Source organism: Equus caballus, chromosome 4, assembly GCF_041296265.1.
Source record: "Equus caballus isolate H_3958 breed thoroughbred chromosome 4, TB-T2T, whole genome shotgun sequence".
Taxonomy (NCBI): Eukaryota; Metazoa; Chordata; class Mammalia; order Perissodactyla; family Equidae; genus Equus; species Equus caballus.
Window position 1 is genome coordinate 106,965,191 of NC_091687.1, and position 22,288 is coordinate 106,987,478.

General features: G+C 58.7%; 1 protein-coding gene and 1 long non-coding RNA gene across 8 annotated transcripts in view; one reads left to right on the forward strand and one right to left on the reverse strand.

Annotated features, from left to right (window-relative positions):
* Positions 1 to 21,155, reverse strand: part of KCNH2 (potassium voltage-gated channel subfamily H member 2) — a 33,488-nt gene extending 12,333 nt beyond the window's left edge. For 2 of the 7 annotated variants that reach the window (XM_070264251.1, XM_070264252.1), the window contains exons 1-4: positions 4,392 to 4,527; positions 2,468 to 2,632; positions 880 to 1,320; positions 67 to 278 (exon numbers count right to left, since the gene is read on the reverse strand). In XM_070264251.1, coding sequence (XP_070120352.1) covers positions 67 to 278; positions 880 to 1,320; positions 2,468 to 2,570 — 756 coding nt within the window. In that variant the 5' untranslated portion in view covers positions 2,571 to 2,632; positions 4,392 to 4,527. 7 annotated transcript variants of the gene reach the window in all.
* Positions 14,222 to 15,964, forward strand: LOC138923852 (uncharacterized). The gene is made up of 2 exons (XR_011438042.1): positions 14,222 to 14,338; positions 15,594 to 15,964. It is a non-coding gene; the product is annotated as an uncharacterized lncRNA (long non-coding RNA).
* Positions 21,156 to 22,288: the final 1,133 nt, after the last annotated feature.

The following is a 22,288-nucleotide window of genomic DNA, read 5'->3' on the forward strand; positions in this document are numbered from 1 at the left end:
ACAGCCCACTTCCACCTCCTCCAAGATCCTCCAAGCTGAGGGGAGAGCCAGGGTCTGGGCACCTACCTGGGTGACCTTCTCGGTGACATTGTGGGTCCGCTCCTTTATCTTGGGTGCTATGATCTCCCGGTCACTGGTGGGCGAAGCCAGGAAGGGGTCGCCCTTGAGGTCCACAAAGTTGAGGGTGATTTGGGGAATCTTGCTAATGGTGCGGTAGCGCACGAGGTCCGAATCTGATGTGGAGTTAAGCAGGCCGCTGCGCAGGGGGTGCATGGCCCCTGGGGTGAAGGGGAAAGCAGGGTCAGGGCAGCAGGCAGGTGCCGAAGGGCAGTCAGGCCGACGACATAGAGCTGAGGTGGAGACCAGGCCCTGCATGTGCCAGGTCATGAGGTACAGTGTGTCAATGAGGCCAGCTCAGGAGTTGGGGCAGAGTCACCGAAAACAAGCAAGGCCAGACCCCTCCCGACCTGATCGAAGCATGCCATGATGCAACTATGAGGTGACAGAGGAGACGATCCTCCATAAAGGTCTGTTCAGCGGGTACTGGGAGCCTGCCAGAGGACCAGGTGGTGGCAGGGACCCAGATGTCTCTCCCGCCCTTCAAACTCCCCATGGCCATCCCTGCTCCAGGCTGTCCTGGGAGAACCCCAGAGCCAGGGGCCAGCAAAGGCTCTGTGAGTGGAAGGATGTAGTGGGATGAATGGACATTTAATGGAGTAAAAGCCTGCTTAACCAGATTAAATAAGTGCTTAATGGGATTTCCATCTCCCAGGCACACAGGACAGGGTGGAGGGGGAGGAAGCTGAGGTCCCGGAACGGGGCAGGCCTGGCAGGTGCGAAAGTGCTGGGGCAGTTCCCAGGGTGGCCAGAGGCCCTCACCTGTGCTGGCATGGCGTGGCGGTGGGGGCAGCCCGGTGCGCATGGCCTCGATGTCATCCGCTGATGAGGCGCGGCGCACGCTGGCACAGCTCTCCCGGGAGCGTGTCCGGGCCAGGCTGCAGCTGGAGCCCGAGGCGTCGGGGTTGAGGCTGTGGGCCCGGGGTGACGGGTGCGGGATGGGCGCACAGGCGGGCGGCGAGCCGGGGCCCACCAGCGCGCGGCGCTCTTCCGCCGGCCCAAGCCCCGCCACGTGGTTGTCCATGGCTGTCACCTCGTCCAGGGCCAGCGACTCGCTGCTGGGCGCCGCAGGCGTCAGGTCCACGTCCACCACCACAGCCCCGGGGGCCCCCGTGCTGCCCGCGCCACCTGGCCGCACTGTCGACTCCCGCGCTGTCAAGGCCAGCAGCGCAGGCAACTTCAGGCGGAAGGTCTTGGCCCGACCTGCAGGGAGAGAGGAGGGGAGAGGAGAGGTGCGAGTCCACAGGACCGCCAGCAGAGCAGCCAGGGAGGGGCAAGCCTAGGAGCAGGAGCCCCAGCCACCCACCCAGGGGAGGAAGGAAGGCAAACGGGAGCCCTGACAGCTGGCACCCCTCCACCCCCGCTCCCACTGCACGGAACTCCAATCTCAAAAAGATTCTAGAATACAATCTTATCTAAGGCTCTAACAATAACAAACCACCATTTCTTGAGCCACATATCAGGTGGGCTTTTCACAAACCATCCCTGACTCTCACACCTGCACTGATGGGTATCCTTATCCCCATTTCAGACATGAGGAAATGTAGCTATAAATGAGTTGTGTGACCTGCAGAAGGTCACACAGTTAACGGCAGGGCCTGCATCTGAATAGGGGAGTGATGCCACAGCCTTCCTGCCATACCCTGCTGCCTTGCAGAGGGGACCTGTGCAAAGGTGGGGCCGGCGTTATTAACACCGCCATTCTAGAGCCTGGGAAAACAAGAGGTGCAATTTTTGCCATGACTCTGAGGGAAAAACTAAAATTAAACCAAAAGAGGCCATGGAGTCAAGAGGTCTGAGTCTTTGCGTCACAGGGAGATGAGGTGAGGCCTCCACGTCTCCAGCCACGGTAAACGTTCCCCTCAAATCCTCTTCTCAATTAGCCAAGGCCACAGCAGGGAGCTAGCCAGTCCAGGAACAAGGACCAGAAGGCAGAAACTTCACAGACAGAGAGCTGAGTCCACGGGAGACCGAGCTTTCTGACAAGGAGAGGGAGCCACTCCGAAGTGGCAACGCCATCTGGGAAGGGTGAATCCCCATCCCTGGGGCTGGAGAGAGGACCACTCCCTGGGATGCTGTGGTGGGAACCCAAGCAGGTAAGACTAGGAAACCAGGCGTCATCCTGCCCCAAGAACCTGTGAATCTGGGCTCAGTCTGTCACTCCACCCCTGTATGTCCATCCTGAGCCAGATGGGCCTGGGCCAGATCCTCAGTGTTCTCTCCCCAACCCCTGAAGGGACCCGCACCTCCCGCACCCTTTCCTGCGGAGCACTGGCCTTGGGTGGCTTCATGGCCCCAGGAAGGAAGATTATATATTCCTGCGCCAGCCAGACAGCCCGGCTGCACTTACCTGTGGCCAGCCAGCTAGTGGGGGGGCCACGGTGATTGGTGTCCCGGGCCGGGGACCCCACCATGTCCTTCTCCATCACCACCTCGAAGTTGAGGATGAACATGATGACAGCCCCATCCTCGTTCTTCACGGGCACCACATCCACCAGGCACAGGAAGCAGCTCCCTGCAGAGTGGGGGACACGGCCACTGTGGCACCAGGGCCCCTCGGTGGGCAGAGCAGAAATCTGAAGGGGCCCATCCTCTTGTGCCTCCCCCACGGCCCCTAAACACAGTCCCCAGCCATCTCCGCTACAGGATCTTCTGCCCCAAACCCTCCTCCTGCTGTGTGCCTGCCAGACTGAGTTTCTGGCCTCAATCTGTCTGCTCCAGCTTGCTGCTTTCAAAACTCTCCCTTCGCCTCGCTCTCCTTGTCGTTTCTCTAGCCCTCTCTCCCTACTGCATGCTCCCCTACAGTGGCTTACACTCCTTTCTTCCTCCCTTGTTTTTTCATCTCATTTCCCCATCCTCTCAATCTATCTTTGCCTTCCCTCATGTGAGGCAGTGTTGCCTGATGGTTAAGCCCACAGACTTTAAGCCCAGGATCTCTGGGTTCGGATCCCAGCTCTGCTGCTTAGTCATTTATGCATTGTTCCTAAATTATTTAACCTCGCTGTGCCTCCAATTTCTTCATCTATAAAGTGGGAACGATAATAATTCCTCTCTCGTGAGTTATAAAGATTAAATAAGTCAACATATGCCCAGGGCCTGGGGCAATGCCTGGCGTGCACCAAATGCTATAGACGGGTTGGCAGTGACCCCAGTCTCTGCCTTCACTCTCTCTACACGATACCCAACTGCACTGTCCGTCCACAACGAGGTCAGTTCAGATGTCAAGAGCAAGAGTTTCAAAACCTTTAGAGCAATTTGGCCTCGCCACAACTCCAAGTATGTGATTCTGTATTTCACACGAGCATTGGTCTGTGATATATTAGAAACAAAGAAAACTGATCCTTCACCAAAGAGTTGAGAAGCACTGCTTCTAGATCTTTCATCCCTGCCTCTCCTTGTCTTTCTCTCTGTGTCCTTGATTTTTTTTTCCCTCCCCACCAGAGCCCCTGTACCAGGTGAGGTCAGCCCACCAGGCCGAATACACCCAGTCTGCCTCTGCTGCCTGTCCGGTGCACGGCCCTCTCACCCCTCTCTCTGCTGATATCTGAAAGAGACCCGGCATGCTCTCAGGCTCTGCCTAAGGCCCAACTCAGAACCCCGGCACAGAGGAAACCCTCAAAGATGCATTAACATCCTATTCCTCCTCTGTGGACCCTATGGGGACCAGGCATGTCTCTCATCTCCCTCTCTTCCCAGAGTAGAGACTTCTTTCCTTGTTGCTGCTGCCCCTGTCCTCATCTGTCTTCTCTGAACTGCAGGGGCCTAACTCGCCAGTGTCTGTGTCCCTCTGAAGGGCCTAACACCTAGAACAAGGCAGCAGGGAGCAGGCACTGGCTGGTGGTGTTAGTGAAGGGGCAGTGTGGATGGTGGGGGAGGGTCAAGGATGGAGAGGGGTGGAGAGGAAGTGGCGGTGGTGAACTGAGTCAAGGGAGAGGCCAGCAATCTGGAGGGGCTTGGGGCTGCTGCTTGATGCTGCCAACGAGGCCCTGGGGGCTGAGCCCTGCCAAGTGGGGCAGTAGCTTCAGCATCAGCCTCAGCGGGCCAGGCGTGAAGGGCCTGACTCCTGGGAGATGCTGGCCAGGCTCTGAGAAGATATGCTGGGGGCAGGCTGAGAGAGGGAAGCAGATTAGCAATTCTAACAGCTGTGGGATAAATCTTGTGGAAAGAGATCCTCTGAAATCAAGGGAAACAGGATGGCACTGGGATGACAGGGCTGGACCAGGGGAGGGGCTGGCCAGGAACTCTCCACCCCACCCTTAAGCCCTTCCACTCACCGCATCCCAGGCCCTCATGGCTCGGCCCTCAGGACCTGAGCTGGGGGGCTCTGTCTGGGTCTCCCTCCAGCAGCTGCTCCTCTCCCCTGACCTCCGGCCTCTGACATGGCCTGGCTGAAGTATGGCTGTGGTGTTGGGAGCTGCAGGGGGCCGGGCCCAGCTGGAGACCGTTTGGCACCCAGACAGCCCGCCTAGAGTTTATGCCCTAATATGGTGATGGCCGGCAGCGGCCTGAACACGGACTGGCCCTCATCAGGACTAAGGAGAGGCCAGAGACCAGGAAACCTTAGCTCTGAAGACCCCCAACACCTGACCCCAGGATTCCAGTACTCCAGGCCCCTGATCCTTGTTCCTCACTGGGAAACTCCTTCTCCCGTTTATCAAGACCTCCCCTGGGCCCGGCTCCTGTCTCATGCATCCCCACAGCCCCACGGGGTGGATGTGATCTCTCTGGTTGTAGATGAGTGCTCCGAAGCTTGGGGAGGGTAGGTGACGTGCCCAAGGTCACTCTGACAGAGTGAGCGAAGGCCACTCCGGAGTCTGGAAGCTAGAGGAGCCCAAACCTCCTGGATGGCCTGGGAATCTGCCCCGCACACGGCCCCAGGAGTCTGGACTTGAGGCCACGGCCCTCCATGCCCCCTTCCGTTCAGGCTTCTCGGCAAGAGAGGCCAGAGTCTCATTCTGCAGCCCAGAATCCCAGGACACTGGCATCCCAAATTGCCACCTCGCCCCCTGCCAGGCTGCAGAAACTCCAGAATCAGCCCCTGTGGCGACACAGGTCCACTCCCTTCCCCAGACACACACTCACTCGCCTGTGGAGCCCCCTTGGCCCTCTCCCTTTGACATTCAAGGAATTTTCCTTTCAAATAACCCTGTCAAAGCCCTGGTTATTCCAAAAATGTGAACTGGAGCCCTGCCTGATGGCTGCGCAGAGTGGGGAGTTGGCTTCAGCTGCTGTTTTCAAGGGGACGTGGAAGGAGGAAAGTGGTGGCCCCGAGTCAGCCAGTGTTCTCTGAGGCTCTGCCTCCCACCACCTGCCGGGTCGGCTGGGTCTTCCGTGAGCTGCCACGTCACCCACCCCCAGCTCTTCAGCCAGACGGGCCAACAGACCCCATCCCATTACTGGCTGGGATTATGTGGGGTGTGGGTCCCTGATGGCAGCTGAAAGTCATCCAGGCCCAAGGCGGGGCACAAGGACAGCCGGGCATCAGCACAGAGCAAACCACAGCCTGTGGAGGGCAGGGCTCTGACCATCACACAACTTCCCAGCAGGGAAGAAATGAGTCCAGCTGAGCTGCCTCCCGGGAGCTGCGGGCTGGCACTGCACACATAGAAGAGCGCCTCGCCCTCCACCAGCCCCACTCCAACCTGCCCCCAGACCCTGCCCAGCCCTCTGCTCCTCTTCTCCCTCTGCCCTTGCCCCGCCCCCAGGACAGCTCCCCCAGGCGCAGAGGCTAACCGGCCCAGCTGGGCAAGGCTGCAGTGCCTCCGAGAGCCACTCCGTGGCAGGCACGGCCCACTCTCCGGAGGCAGCCAGCCCCAGGAGCGCTCGCTTGGGGAAGGAGGGGAGCAGAGGACCCCGCCCTGCCACAGGAAGACTGTGGGGTACCCGACGCTAAGGGGAGGACCCAGGCCGTGGAGTCAGGTGGCCTTTGCTCACTCTGTCAGAATGACCTTGGGCATATCACCTACCATCCCCAAGCCTCAGAGCACTCATCTGCAACCGGAGAGATCACGCCCAACCCGTGGGGCTGTGGGGATGCATGAGACAGGAGCCGGGCCCAGGGGAGGTCTTGATAAACGGGAGGAGGAGGAGAGGGAGAGGCGGTGGGCCAGTATCAGGAATGGAGAGGTTCAGGGGCCACCTGGCTCATGCGGCTGATGTCAAAGAACACCCATTCACACCCCATCAACCCCAGCCCCAGCTGAAGACACCTGGCTTGGGGTGAGGAGGCTGGGTGCCAAGGCTGTGCCTGCCTCCTGGGGCTCAGGGCACCCTGGGCCCTGTGGGGATGGAGAGAAGGAAAGGGGAGGCAGTCATTGCCTGATAGCCATACGGTGACAGGCTCCACACACCTCACACCCTCTGTGCCTCCAGAGGTCACACAGCTCCCCACAGGTCACTGAGGAGGGGAGAAGAGGAGGGGCAGCAGGAGGGACCCTGCAGAAGAGCCAGACCTGGACACATTCCAGGTGCCACAGGTACAGTTCCTCCTGACCCCAGGGAAGGGCACCGTCATCAGAACACAATGCTGCCTTGCTTTCACATGGTGCCAACCCACGCCCAGTAGTGCACCTGGGGGCATCGTCCCTGCACAGTATCCCAACGCATCCAAGGGTCAGGGGCCAAACCCAATTTCCCACCTCTGGGCACCCCTGGCCTCAGCTGGGCCCCAGGCAGGAGCCACACTAGGCTTTAGCGAGGGCAGACCCTATCTCTCACGGAAAGGGGAGGCCTGCAGGCGACCCTGAGCGTCCTTGGGCAAGTTCCCCAGGCCACGGTCTCTGGCTACTCATCTGTGACTAGGTGTCGTCACAGCTCCTTCACCGGGGCTCTTCTCTTCACCCCATGAATATCCACCGAGCACTTGCATATGAAGCATTTGGGGCAACACAAACAAGACAGGCCTAGCACCTGCCCCCCTGAGCCAAGGAGTCAACAGGACCCCGATTCAGAGCCCAAGACGAGGAAGAAAAAATAACCCAGGCAGAGGGAGGAGCCCTGGGAAGCTGAGCTCACCTGCCTCAACCATCAGGAAGCGGGGCTCTTGCTGTGTGACTGTGGGCAGGTCACCCACCTCTCTGAGCTTCATACTCCCTGTGGGTACTGCAGGGACAAGTGATTCCCGCCCTGGGTGCCAGACGAGATGACAGATGGCCTTGCGGAAGCACCAAGAGCTGTAACGAGGCAGGGTGCCGGGCCCCTGCAGGGAAGGTGACCTCGGGGAGGCAGCCATCCTTGCCCTGGCTGCCTCCCTGCCTCGCTCCCGGCAGGAGGATCTGGGCCCAAAGTCACACTGAGGGCAGGAGGCTGGGGCTCCAGTTGGCCCTGTCCGCCCCCAGGCAGAGAGGCTGTCTCCGCAGCAGCCCAGGGCTGTGCAGTGTCAGGTTATATTTAGCCTGGTGGCGGCGACAGGAAGATGCAGCAGGAGCTGCTCCTGGCCGGGGGCCACCATGTCGCTAACACCACTCTTAGGGGCAGCCAGGGGGCCTAGGGGAGGCCAGGGACGTTGCAGGCCCAAGGGACAGAATGGGTGAGCCTGAGAGGCCAGCCAGTGAATGAGTACACGTGCTCAAGTGTGCATGTGAGTGTGTGTGTGTGTGTGAGAGAGAGAGAGAGACCAATCCTATGCTCCTGCCTCCAGAAGCTGATGCAGACTCCCCTGGGAACGGCCACTGCAGGGCAGGAGTTGGGGAGCCCCAATCCAGCCTCCAACTTCCACAGAAGGAGCACCTCCAGACAGACACCTCCACCAGCCCTTCCAGCCTGACACCTCCCAGGGATTTAGAGAGCCCTACAGAGGGCCTCAGGGGAACCTGTGCAGTCGTCCGACCGCCACCCAAACCCACGGCATGTGGCTTCCCTACACCATCTTTCCAGACCACTGCGAAGGCCTCAAGAGAAGAGCTCTTCCTAGAAAAGCTCTGGGGCCCAGCCCCACTTGACCCCCAGCGACACAGCCTTGTTGTCTATAAACTGGGAGTCATGCCCCTCCGTGCTCCCCAGAAGCCCTGGAAGAGGAAAGAAGGCCATGTTGATGGGGCAAAGTTGCTCTCTCTCCTGGATCTATTCTCATCCCCATCCTCCCCAAGGTCACCACACTTTACCTCTCTCCTCCTACTTCCTGGATTCTATCCCCCTCAGAATCCTTCAGAATCCCCTGTTCCCAACCACATCAGACCCTTCAGCCTGCCCTCCCAGGTGGGCCTCCCATGCCCGGACACACAGACATGCCGAGTCCCAAGCAGCCTGGCCTCAGTGCCTGCCCCCCGGGGTACCCCAGCTTCATCCCATCCTCCTGTTCCCACGGCCCCCATTCCTCTTCCCTCCAACTCCTCCCATCCCTCTAGGCCCTGCAGGATCCCCTCTACAAACATTTTCTTGACTGCTCGATCAGGTCCACACGGATATTTCTCGTTGAGAACTCCTCTAAAACTATATCCCTGATTTAGGAGATAATTGTACACTGACTTCCGGGGTGAGCATCCTCCTTTCCCCCAGAGTCGGAGCCCTGAGGCCAGGGTTGGGCTGGCTTCCCAGGAAGGTACTGGGTAAGCAGTCGAAGGACCGATCGTGGATTCAGGGTGGTGACCTGTGCTTATGGCGGGTGTGGACAGGAACATCTCCCCACCTTCTAAGCTCCCTTTCAGATCCAGGGACACTGACTGTCCTTTCACAACATAATCTGCCCATTTCAAACCCATCCTGAGGCTAGACAGCAGTCAGAACCACCATGAGAATCAAGGTGGTATCCTTCACGGAAGTGCTATTAAATCTGGTCAACAGTTAGCAAGTTAGCATGGATCATGGAGGCTGACCACCCAGGAATCCAGGAGAGGGGGCCAGAGCAGGACCCTCACAGGTGTGGTATTTCTGAGCCTCAGCCACCTACTAGCCCCCCTTACTGTGACCACCACACAGCCTGTCACAGGGCAGCTAGGGCACCCAGAGCTACAATCAGCCAGGGGACACTCTAGGGCCCCTGCTCTCTTCCAGGGCTCTGCAAGCTTCTAGAACTGTGCTCCCATCTTGGCTCCCAGCACACCCCAGAGAGCCTGGGGACGCCTTGAGAGAACCCCATCCCCCATCCCAATTCCAGCTCTCCCATTGGTCACCTAGCCAGCCATAGCTTCTCAATCATTAAACCGAGAGCCGTCTACCTCACAGGACACCAGAACACTCCGATAGACAAATACAAGTGAATGTCTAAGCCTCTTGGAGAGTCAGATGGAACATTCCAGCATCAAAATATATGACAATGACCCAAACGTAAACAGAGAAAACCAGCATTACTTGCAGATGATAGAATCATCTCCCAGGAGAACCAATAAAATCAACAGATAAACAATTAGACTAATAAGAGAGTTCAGCCAGGCTGCCAGATACAAGATCAGCCCACAAAATATATAGCATTTTTCTCCACCAGCATAAAACTATTACAACAGGTAGTCAAAAATAAGATCTCCTTCATAATAGCAACAAAAACTATAAAGTCTCTGGGAATTGAGCAAGAATGCACAAGGCCTCTATAGGGAAAAAAATAAAACAAAACTTTAAACTAATAAAAGATACAGAAATGATCCAAGAAATGGAGAGACACTCTAGCCTCTTGGATTGGGACAAATACTATAAAGATGTCAATTCTCCCCCAAGTTAATCTATAAAACCAATCTAATCCCAATCAAGACTCTAGTGGAGTTTTTCCTTCCAGGAACTCAATAAACTTTCTCTAAAGTTTATAAAGAAGAAGAGGTCTTCAAATACCTATGTCAGCCTTTGAAAAGAAGAACAGAGAGGGAAGATTTGCCTTTCTAGAAACGAAGATATACAGAATGCTATAGGTTTTTTTTTAATGTGGTTTTGATGCAAGAACAGACAAATATTTGGAACAGAACAGAGAGCTCAAAGGCAGACCCACAGATATATGGGAAATGAACCTATGATAAAGGTGGCCCCACCAATCAATGGAAAAGAACAGGCTGTTTACTAGATGTGTTGGGAAAATTGGCTCACAACACGGAAAAAAATACAACCTGATCCCTACTTGATACCACAGACAGAGGTAGGCTCAGGATAGATTTGAGACCTATGAGAAAGGTAGCACAATTAAGTTAATAGAAGAAAGTGTAGACCTTTGCAAGCTCAGGATGGTGAAGCATTTCTTAAACAGAACTTCAAAAGCACAAACAAAGCTAAAAATCCATGAATTGTTTGTATCAAAATTAAGTATCTTTCTTGAATAAATTTAACAGATGACTGAATGGGAGAAGACACTTGCAATATCTTGATTCAGCAGGAATTAATATCCAGAATACACATCGGATGCTTAACTGGATGCATCTGTATTTCTAGAACACACAAGCAGCTCCTGCAAACCAATAAGAACAAAAGACAGCAGCTTCAACAGAAAAGCGAGCAAAGGATCTGAGTGGGCGATTTTCAGGAAAGTGAACCCAAAGGCTATCAAGAGATGCTCAGGGGGGCCAGCCCGGTGGCGCAGCGGTTTAGTTCATACGTTCCACTTTGGCGGCCCAGGGTTCACTGGTTCAGATCCCAGGTTCAGACCTACACGTTGCTTCTCAAGCCATGCTGTGGCAGGTGTCCCACATATAAAGTAGAGGAAGATGGGCACGGATGTTAGCTCAGGGCCAGTCTTCCTCAGCAAAAAGAGGAGGATTGGCAGCAGATGTTAGCTCAAGGCTAATCTTCCTCAAAATCAAAAGAAAAGAGAGAGATGCTTGGACTCATGCAAAATCAAAGAAATGCAAATCAGAGCAGCAAGATATCACTTTCACCAGTTAGACTGGCAAAAATTAGAAAAGTGGATGCTGCCAGGTGTGGCAGCCATGTGAGGGAATAGGGACCCAGCGCTCTGCTCAGGACCGCAATGATGGCTGCAGCCAGGCTGAGGTACAACCTGGTGGTACGTGGTTGAAATCAATGTCCACATACCGTGCGATCCAGCGCTTCCACTCCTAGAGATGCATCCTAAAGACATCCTCATACGAGTCCAAAAGGGGCCACGGATGAGGATGTTTGCTGCAGCGTGATTTATGGAGACAGTCTGGAGGGCCCTCCCCAGGAGACAGGGTGGAGAAAATGAGGTGGGAACACACCACAGAACATGAAGCTACAGACCAGAAGTCAAGTAACAACCTGATGTACGTAAGGGCATACTCCTGTTTAAGAAAAGTGAACACCAGAATACAAGACATAGCACAATATCATTTACATAAATTAAACCTATGCATCCAGACAAAATACACATTTTGCAAGAACATATGCAAGCAACACATTCACAGGAAGTACATTTGAATGGTTGCCTAAGGGGAGGGTAATGGGACTGGGGAGTGAGATAAAGAAAAAGGAAAAAAATCAAACGAAAGAAGAAAAAAACAATAATACAAACATCATGGTTTCCATGATTTGGGAGAGAGGCAGGAGCTGGGGCCAGCAGAAGCCTGGGAAGGGAGAGGGAGCGGCAGGCAGGGGTCGTGGGCAGGGCACAGGGCAAGCAGAGCAGCGCCCCAGGGAACAGGGATGCTGAGGCCCTGGGTGGCCAGGACCTGTGGCCACCTGGGTGACTCCCTGCCTGAGGGCAAACAGAACGAGCCTTGGCACTCGAGGCTGCTTTGTTGGCATCTATAACCTTATCTGCGGAACCTCTCCCAGCAGCAGCCGGGAGGACAGGTGTTACGAGGAAGTGCAGCTCTCAGAGCCCAAGTCTCCTGGGGCCCTGAGCCCATCACACCCCAAAAGGGCCCTCGGGGGTAAGACAGCCTGTGTGGTTGTGTTCCGTGCTGGGCAGGGCTCTGGAGTGGAAAGAGGAAAAATGGGTTCGGGTTCCCACTCAGGCACCCACCAGCTAGGTAAACGTGGGCAAGTCCCCTTAGCCTTTCTAAGCTGGTTTCCCTCCTGCAAAGTGAAGGCAAAGAGGCCTACCTATCAGAGGGCCGTGACAATCACCTGCCATAAAGTTTGCGTCCCAGCCTGCCAACTCTGAGTGTAGTCACAACCACGAGTGTGTGCTGGTGCAGCTGCCACCGCCCCTGCCCCCATTCTGCTCCCCAGCCCAGGCCTCTGAGTAGGGGGAGGCTGAGCATCCCTAGATGCCTTCCCTGTACCCCACAATGTCCCTCACACATAACAGGGCTGGAGGACTCCCAGCTCTCTCAGTGGCCACCTCAGGCCACCTCTCTCGGACCCACCTTCCTCTGGCCCTGACAGCCCCCACCCTCTAAGTCCCCGCCCAGCCCTGGCATTCTATTATTCTAAGGTTTTCCACAGAGGGAGAAATGGAGGCCCCGAGGTGGGAAGCAATCTGCCCAAGGTCACACAGCAAGTCTAACTGACCCAGAAATCACTCCCAAGTCTCTGACTCCCGGTATAGGACTTCTGCACACTACCCTCCCCATTCATTCATTCATTCATTCATTCAGCAAGCATGTACTGAGCTCTCACTAGGCACCTGACACACAGATGCAACAGAGAACAAAACAGACAGGCTGCTCTCCACCCTCTCGGAGCCTACAGTCTAGTGGGGAAGCCGGACATGGCTATCACACACAGACTATGAGCAAGGAGATGGTGGGCCAAGGAGGAGACACTGCCTGGCCCTCAAGGTGCTTCTAGTCTGGTAGACATGTGACCAAAACGGAGAGAGGCCCATTCACAGAGAGAGGGCCAACCACAGTTTAGGGCGTGGAGATCTCTACGCGCCCCTGGGCTAAGGGCAGGAGGCGACATGAGGGGGCCAGCAGCTCACCCAGAGCCTCTCCCATACTCACCACCTGTCCCAGCTGGCCCCCACGCCCCCCAGATCAGGGAGGAAAGTTTCTGTTACACTCCCTCACACTAAGGGCTAGATATTTCCACATTTCTCCCTGCATACGGAGGAGGGGTGACGAGAGAGAATGTGTTTTTAAAGAAAAAGGCTCAGTGTCAGCCCAAGAGAAAGGTTCTCTAATGGAGGCATTTCAGGCACGCTCGGGGGAGATGCTTAAGCGTGAAAGGGCTTTCTCGGAACCTCTCAAGTCACACCACCAGAGGCTGAGTCTCAGCCCATCTCACCCCCGACGCTGGCCCTCCTGCTGCCCACGGCCCCCCTCCCCAGAGACCAAGGCCACCGTCAAACTCTACTCCCATCTCAGCCCTCTCTGCGCAAATATTTACATAGCTCCTCTCCGGGGGCTACAGCAGACACAACATGGAGGAGCCACCCTCCCAACACTCTCCAGACTCCAGAGTCAGCCAGGAGTGGCCGACACCCCTCAATTCTGGTAGGCCGGCCTCACCTCGGGGTGGGGCTGAGACAGGAACCCCCAAGCAGGCCAGGGCACCTTGTTCCTTCTCAGGAATGAACCCCCACCCGCCAGAGCCCCTGGAGCCACACAGGGAAAATGCTAGGTGGGGGATGCAGCTGGCTCTGAGGCAGGGCCCAGTGGCCTGCTCCTGGCCACCCATACAGGTGCTCTAACCTGCTGCTAACTCCACACTGCCCCAGGCCGTGACCGGAAGGGCCCAAGGTGGACGGAGCGCCCCCCATGGCTTCCACTCCCTGAGAAAAGTGCTACCTGTGTCTAACCTTGTTCCTCTGGGGATGATTCTGGTCTGCTCACATCTCAAGGACACAGAACACACCTAGGCACCAGCCTCTGTCTGACCTGCCTGCCCAACTTCAAAATACCCAGGGGCTGCTTTACCAGCAACCCAGACTGATGCGGCTCTGGGGGCCTGAGGACCACAGCCTGGAGAGGACGGAGGGCGTGGGTGTCTGAGCTGGGGGAGGAGTCAGCCGTGATGGAGAAGAGGGGATATGGGAGTGTCGCAGTGAGAAGTCTGCTCTCAGGGGACAGGGAGAAGACGCGGAAATGGCCTGGGATGTGTGAAGTGTCACTGAGGCCAGATATGCCTGCACAAGCCCCTGAAAAGCTGGGGTCTGAGTCTGCAGGCCACAGACCAGTGTGTGTAGGGCCATCTCTGGGGCTCTGGCTCCCCACAAGCACTGGGGGCACTGGGGAGCAGGCTGGCCCGCTGATCTCCACCCCTCCCCCAGCCCAAAGCTCAGCTGTTACAGTGGGGGCCCTCTGACCCTGTTACCATAGCAACCAGCCTGCAGCTGGAATGGAGAAGCCGACAGACTCTTCTCTAGAGACACCCCCATCTCCACCCACGCACAGGCTCCTAGGGACACAGGAGCATGGAGACCAGGCCAGGACAGGCAGAGGTATGGGGAGCTGGACAGAGACTTCGAGATGGAGCCCAAAGAGGTGAAGGACGCCAGGGCAGAGGGAGAGAGGCAAAGTAGAAAGCTCAGGGGTGCTGAAAGGAGGGAAGAAGAGAGACAGATATAGGGAGAAGGAGATAAAAACCAAGGGGACAGAGAGTCACCAGGCAGGCAGCCGAGACATGGGGAGAAGGAAAGGAACAGAGACCCCGGGCACAAGCAGACAGGCTGAGCGCGGTGGGAGGCGGGGCTCAGAGAGGTGGGAACAAAGAGCAGAGAGAACGCAAGAGACAGAGAGCAGAGGCCTGGCAGAGGAGAGGAGTGAGTGAGGAGGAGCCATGCTGGAAGGACCCACAGCCCACCCCCATGGTGACGCGGGAACACAGGTGTGCACCAGCAGCACCTGCTGCTGACGGGAGGCCCCAGGACTCCAGGGATGCCACTGCCTGCCAGCCCCACGCTGCTGGGATCTGCTCCCAATTCCACCTTAATCCTGGCCATGACGTTAAGGGGCATGGACACAGGGCCAGTGAGCTCCTGGCACCTCATGTCTCTCTCTCCAGCCCACAGCCCCCCAGTCCGGCCTCCCCACCTCCCAGGAGTCCCAGCAACTAAATAATGGGGCTGTCTGGCTCCAGGCCCTGATACTGCACAGAGCTGAGCTAGAGGCACCGACACAGCACAGCTGTCGGCAGTGGCGCCTGCCAGTGAAAGGCCCCGCCTCCTTCCCAGCCACCCACCTTCCTGGGGCTGAAGCCCAGGGACCCACTCCCCCTTGGCTGGCCCAGGCAGAGACCCTGACAAAAGACTGGACAGAAACAAGAGGTGGCATTGGCATTCCTCACTTCTGCCTCCCTACTCTGCCGAGGCACAAAGGTGTGAGCGCACAACATGCACACACATAGCCCAGGTCCGGCCACGGGGATCTACCCAAGGGACTGAGCGTTTCAAGGCAGAAGGAGGAGAGGTGGAGGAAATCTGTCTGCATCCTAGGCCTCAAGTACCAGGACAAGCGGGGACCTATGTGACCTGAGGGCCAAGGCCAGCCTGTTGGCCAACAGGAGATACCTGATCCCCATGGAAACTAGGTGGGAGCAGGGAAGGGGGCAGGCAGAGATGGTTGGCATAGGGTTTTCTGGGTCACGGGCCCATTTGGAGAAGTAACTGGGAGGGGGGAAAGAGCTCATGCTTGGGTGGGGGGCCTGGGTTCTAGTCCCTCCACTGATTCGCTGGTAACTGGACCTCTGCCTCTCAGTTTCTCCATCTGTAACTCAAGTGCGCTGGATTAAGTGATCCTCAAGGTCACCCAGATTCCACGATAGCACCTCTGCAGAAGGGGTTCCGTGGCCAACCTCTCCCAAAGGAACCAGCGGGGGCAGGAGGAAGGGCCAGCTCCCCAGACACACTACAGCGAAGACTGAAGCCCTCAGGCCCCTGCGGCCAAGGAGTGGAGCGGGCACATTACCCTAGAAGTAGAAACAGGCTCAAGGCAGTACCCAACCTGTCCCATACTGCATCATTGCTGGTGTCAGACCTGAACCCAGGATTTATGTAGTCATGTTCTTTTCATTACACCAACAGTTGCAAACTTTCAAAATAAAATTGTACATAAAGTAATATGCAGTATATAGGTATAGCTGTAACTATCTGGTGTCATTCTTAATATATGACAGGAGAGCAGAGTGGGCAGGGCTGTGCTCAGACAAACATGTTCCATTCCCAGTTCTGCCACTTTCTAACTGTGACTTTGGGAAAGTTTCTTAATTTCCCTAAACTTCAGTTTCCTCATCCATAAAATGGAGATAAAAATAGTATCCGCCTCCTAGGGTTGTTGTGAAGATTCCATCAGATAATGTAAGAGAAACATTCAGCCCGGTGTCCAGCACTCAGAAGCCACCCACCAAGGTTAGCTAGCACTAGACAGCCAGGCAGACGTAGGAGCAGCTCTGCTCTGATTAAGGTTCTGGGGAGACACCAGTGAAAAACCAGACAGGAGGCCCTGCCTTCAGAGTGTGCATCTTGTCTCGCAGTCCCTGCCTCTCAGCCAGAACTCACATTTGCTGTGAGCAAACTCTCTTCCACAAGGCCTCAACGACAGTGCCCCCTCTAATGCTGTCCAGTGATGTCACAGGCTGTGCATGCCTGGAAAAGTAGGGCCATTGGGGGATGCAAGCCTTTACAGGGCAACCTCAGCCAACCCTGAGCATGTAGAGGAGGTTCCAAGGGACAGGGACAGCGGCCTACAGGAGCTGCTGCTTACTTGGCCTACCCCGGGGGGGGGAGACAGAGAGTGCTGTCCACAGCAGGGAAGCTCCCTGCAGGCAGGAACCTCATCTCTCTATCTCCATCACTGCTCTATCTCCAAGATCCTAGCACTGTGCATGGCTGACAGGGTTCAATAAACGCTTGTCAGATACCCAATGGTGAGTAGCAGGGTTTGGGCACCCATGGGCAGGCCCATGGCACCTTCTGTAGCCGCCTCCCCAGCCCTCTAATACCTGCAGGCCCCCCAAAGCCCTACTGCACTGTCCTCCCTGAGCAGAGCCCGCCCCACCAGGGCAGGAGCGGTTTGGAAGCAGCCCCGCCCAGGGCTCTGTTTATCCGCTCTCCGGAAGCCCAGAGCAGCTGGGCTGGGAGCGGTGGCTGAGCAGAGACACCTGGCACAGGAGGGGGTGGCGGGCTGGATGCTCAAAAGATTAGACAAAGGGAACTAAAGTTGTGGGAAGAGGTACACACCTCCTGCCAGGTGCAGTTGAAGTGCAGAAGAAAGAGGGGGCAGGAGAGGGGCAGCAGAGAGCGAACCAGAATCGTGCAGCCCTCCCCCACCTCGCCCTCCGTGACATCTCCCCAGACCAGTCACCTGGCAGGGGCTGCCCTAGGATAGCTATAGGCCTGTGGCAGGAGGTCAGTGCCCAGCCTGCAGCCCGACCTTGTACGACCTCGGTCCACGCACGCACCTACCATCCTGGCCCCGTCAAACTCCAGCCCACCTAGCTCAACGTGTCCACATCTGCCCAGGGAGGAAGGAACCACAGGCGCCAGACCCACACAGCCAAGCAGCCCCTTGGCCACCCAGAAAACCATCCCACCAGGGTGTGTGAGGTAAAGAGACCCAGCCCTGAAGCCCCAACGCTCAGCCGCACCTCCCACCTGGCCCTCTACAATGGCCCCAGCTGGGGTCACGACCTCAAAGAACCCTCCCGGACTCCGGCCATTCCCGGGCCGCCCCCATTCCACTGTCCCGGTCCCCAACCCCCCATGGCCACCGTCGTCCCTCTCGGCCCCGCCCCGCGGCCCCGCCCCCGCGCCGCGGCCCCGCCCCGGCCCGCGCCTACCATCCTTCCGGTAGAAGGAGATCTCCACTTTGCGCTCCTCGGCGCCCAGCAGGGCCTGCGCGATCTGCGCGGCGGCGCGGCGCTGCGTGCGCGGCCCGTGCAGGAAGTCGCAGGTGCAGGGCCGCTGCATCACCTCGGCCCGCGAGTAGCCGCACAGCTCGCAGAAGCCGTCGTTGCAGTAGATGACGGCGCAGTTCTCCACCCGAGCGTTGGCGATAATGAACTTGCGGCCTGGGGGGCGGGGATGAGCGGACACGTGAGCAGGGGGCTCCCAGCCCTTCCTCGCATTTTCTTCTCACACACAGCCGCCCGCCTGGGGACTCCCCACTCCAGGGAACACAGCGGGGACGGGGACCCCCAGTAGGGGGCGAACGCAGCTGTGCCCAGACACAGGTGCCTCGGTGGCCCGGCCGAGTGGCGCACCCCTTCCCCCGCCCGGCCCGCGAGCTGGCTGCCTGGCTTCCCCCGGGCAAGCTGCCAGCGGCCCGCCGCCCCCTCAGCGCCCGGGGCCAGGGCCAGCCTGGGCGGGTGTCAGCAACGCGTGTCAGCAGCCGCGGCGGAGGAATAAACACTGGGCCTGGAGAGGGATCCTGGGAAGGGCCAGAGATGGCGGCCAGCCTTCTCTTTGCACCGGCTCCTCTGGCTTCTCTTCCTGACCCCCGTTCTCTAGACTGTGGGGCGCTCCCTGAGCACTCCTTAGCCCGGGGGTCCCTAGGAAATCACTCCCCCAAGTGTCTGCAGACCCTTCCAGGTCAGTACTTCCCGGAACTTCCGTGTCCCCTCCAAGGGCAGTCAGGGGCTGGGGAGTGGGCGCGCTAAAGAGGAGCAAGGATGTACCCCCCCTCCGCTTTCTCTCGCTTAACACTCTGTCAACCCCCCGTAAGGGAGGCATCATTATCCTCGTTTTAGAGATGAAGAAAGTGAGGCTCAGAAGAAGTTCAGAACCATACCCACAGCTTGCAACTTGTAAATCACAGAGCCGTCTTCTGAACCTAGGTCTGGCAGAAGGTGAAGGAATAAGCGGAGGGTCACAGACAGAAGCCCAAGGTCATAGGAAGCAAGGAAAGAGACCTGCAACTCCCAACCCTGGGAATACCTGAAGCCCAGGGAGGGGCCTGAGACAGTAACCCACTTGTAAGCAGACAGACCCAGGAAAGGGGACCTTCCCCAGGGATGTGAGGCCTGCCTCAGTTTGGCCCCATCAAGGAGTGTGCCCCAGTGGACCCATTTCAGCTAGCCTTGGCTCACCCCCTCCCCGCCTTCCCGGAGTCAGGCTGGCAGGTGAGCAGCGGGCAGGCGGCAGCAGCCCTGGCTTGTGCCAGGGAAGATGCTCCAGGGATAAAAGCTTCTTATAAACACAGAAGTTTCCGGCCACTTTGGCCTTTAATGCTGGGGCTTTCAGTAGCAGTCAGAACTCTGCCCCCTCCCTTCCCAGTGGGCACAGCCCTTAGGCTGCTGCTCTGGGCAATCCCATGGACAAGGCCCAGGCTGCTGCAGCAAGAGCTCCCTGAGGCAGGCTGAGGCCATCAGGATCTGGCCTCCTCCTGCCTTCCTGGCCCTCCCTTACCCTGGCCTCCAGGAAGTTACTTTTCGAAGTTGGGTCATCTTTAGGTCAATTCCCCAGGCCCCCCAAAACTCGCAGGCAGCCATCAACCCCAGGAGTCAGGGCTCCCTGTCACATGACAAGACCCCTGACTTGGCCTCCATCTCCACCTGAAAGGCAGCCCAGGGTACCAGCCACACACCAGCTTCGGAGAAAAAAACCACTTGGCCCCCACTCCAGGCCAGAGAGAAGAGCAAGTTTCTTCGAAGGCAGGCCCCACCCCCACCCTCTTCAATGAGCTCCTGGAATACCGGGACAGAAGGGACCTGAAAGGCCCCTTTGGGGGCCCCCTCCTTCCCAGATGTGCAAACTGAGACTCCAACTGGGAAGTCACTCAAGGTCACATGGCAGTCAGTGGCAGAGGTGGGGCCAGAAGCCAGGCCCCCAGATCCCAGCCCAGGGTCTTCCTGTGCCTACACAGCCTCCTGGAGCTTGTGGGAAGAAAAGCCGCCACCTCGGGCCCTCCCCCTCGGGATCATCTCGTTCCTCTGCTTTAGACAATGCTGCCCATCGAACTGACCCCTCCCTCCCCCTACCACGGTTACAAGCACATGCTGTCCTGTGCTCACAGGGTCATGGGCAAGGAATGTCACCACTCCCCACTCCCAGGGCCCTTGGCAGTCACACCCACCATGGCACATGCAACCTTAGGGACAGACACACGCATGCCGGGAGGGTGCAAACGCCCACGCCCAGAACATTCACCTAGCCTGGGACACTTCTGGAAGCCTCCCCTACCAGGCCAGGATTAGGGGTGCTCTAGTCCCCTTAAAGGTGCTCAGGACAGGAAAATCAATAATATGGGGACACTGCATCAAGCCTGTGAGACCCTCAAAGCCCAGCTTCAGCTCGTGACCCCTCCCATCCCAGGGCCCACAGTTTGTAGCCTTGTCAAAGACATCTCCCCACTGCCCATGCAGGGTGGAACCCGTGGGTGACACATACACACCCCACACACCCAAGAGCAGGTTAGGCATGACCCTACCTGCTTGGCCTTCCGTTTCTCACAACAGTCAAGACAGCCACATGCACCGTCCTCTGAGGGTCCCACAGTTTGGGCCACATACATTCTCCTGTCCTTGCACCCACACAGCCCCATGCACATCCAGGCACCCAGAGTTAGGGATACCTGAACACTCCCATCCCACCTCCCTTCCCTGTACACTCAGGGTGTCACACACACTCCTGGATCCTGGAAGTGTGACCTGAGCCTCCCGCCACACGCCCCAACACCAGGCCCCTTGGCCCCAAGCCCACGGCCCCCAGCACCAAGCCTTGCCCAGGCGACCCCTGGCCAGCGCCTTAGGGCCACCCCACCCCCCAGTGACTCGCACTTACCGGATGCACACGGCCCGGGCACGCCCCCCATCCACACTCGGGAGAGCTCGGCCTGCCCCCAGAGCCCCCTCCCCGCCGGCCCCCTCCCCCACTCACTCTGGCCCTCAAACTTGCGGATGATGGTGTCCAGGAAGGTGTTCTGCGGCGCGACGTGGCCCCTCCGCACCGGCATCCTGAGCCCATGGGCGGGCCGGGCGGGCCCCCACCCACCCCGGCCCGGCCCGGCCCAACACAGGCTTCGGGTGGCCCGGCCCGGCCGTGATCCCCGCACCCCGCGGCCAGGCAGAGCACAGGCGGGGCCGGGACTGGGCTGCGGGCGCGGGGTCCCCGCTCGGCTCCCGGCTCCGGACCGCGGGCCCGGCCTGGAGCCGCCTGAGCTCGGGCCGCCCGGCCGCCCGCACACCTGTCTGCCGGCCCCCGCCGAGCCGCAGGCCCCGCTCCGCCGCGTCCCCGCGCTGCGCTCCGCCCGCCCGAGCGCGGGGCTCCCGGCTCCCGCCCGCCGCGCCGCCAGCCGCTCCGGCGCCCGCGGCTCGGGCTGCGCCTACGGCTCGGCCCGGCCGCGGAAGGGTTAACGCGGCGCGCGCCCCTCGGGCTCCGGCCCCCGCCCGCCGCGCGCCTGCAGCGCCGCCCTCTCCCCCCCACACCCCGCGCGCCCGCCCTTCCCATTGGCTGGGCCGTGCTGAGGGTTCCCCCCACCCAGCCCCTCGCTCAGCTCAGGAGCCCCCGGGACTCGCGCGCCCTGAGAGGGGGAAGGGACCCTTCGGTAGGGGAACCGTGAGGACAGGTGCGACGGCCGGCCTTGAGGTGGCCAGGGAGGAACTGGGGTTCCGCCCCCACCCCCGGACTCGAAGGGCTGAAGAACCTGACTTGAAGGGAGAGGGCCAGTCGCTTGTGCCCTGGTCCCCCACCATGCCAGGCACTGACTTGGTACTAGCATGAGCTCAGTGCCTGCTGTAGGTGACACGGGCGAGGCCTGGGCCCTGGGAGGACGAGCTCAGGGTCAGGAGAGACCCGGGAAATGTGAAGGGCAAGACAATCTGGAGGCCCCAGGCCAGCCGAGATTTGAGATAAGAGTGGATGAGATTGAGGAGGGGCACGCACCCAAAGCAGGGACGCCCCCCCAACACACACACACACACACACACACACACACACACTCACACTCACACAGCCCTCTCTGGGGTTATTCGGGGCCCTCCTGCACAGAGAGGGACATTCTGACAGGAGTTGCGGCCTCCTAGCTACAGGATCAAAGAAAGGCCCCAGAGCGCGAGGTTCCAGCCTGGGGATCCCCTTGTGCGAGCGGCCAGCCCTCCCTCTGCAGCCCGGGGCAGCCATGCAGGCCCAATCGGCGGGCTCGGGGCCCTGCGGCGCTGCGGCGGCCCAGCCCCTCGGAAAACCCTGGCCTAGCCGCAGGCCCCTCCCCCCGGCCAGCTGGCTCGCTCCAGCTGCAGCTCCCTTATTTAGGCAAGGAGGCCTGAGGATGCTCAAGGGCAGGCAGGGTGTCTGCCCGCTGCCTGCCCACCGCCTGCCTGGGTCTGAGTGAGGGTCTCTGAGGCGCGGTGTCCCTGGGCTTAAGCAGCCAAGCAGGGCCCCGAGAAGGCCAGGGCGGGAAGGCGAGTGTTGACAGCTGAGCTGGCGGGTGGGGAGGAGTTGGCAGCTGAGCAGCCAGCC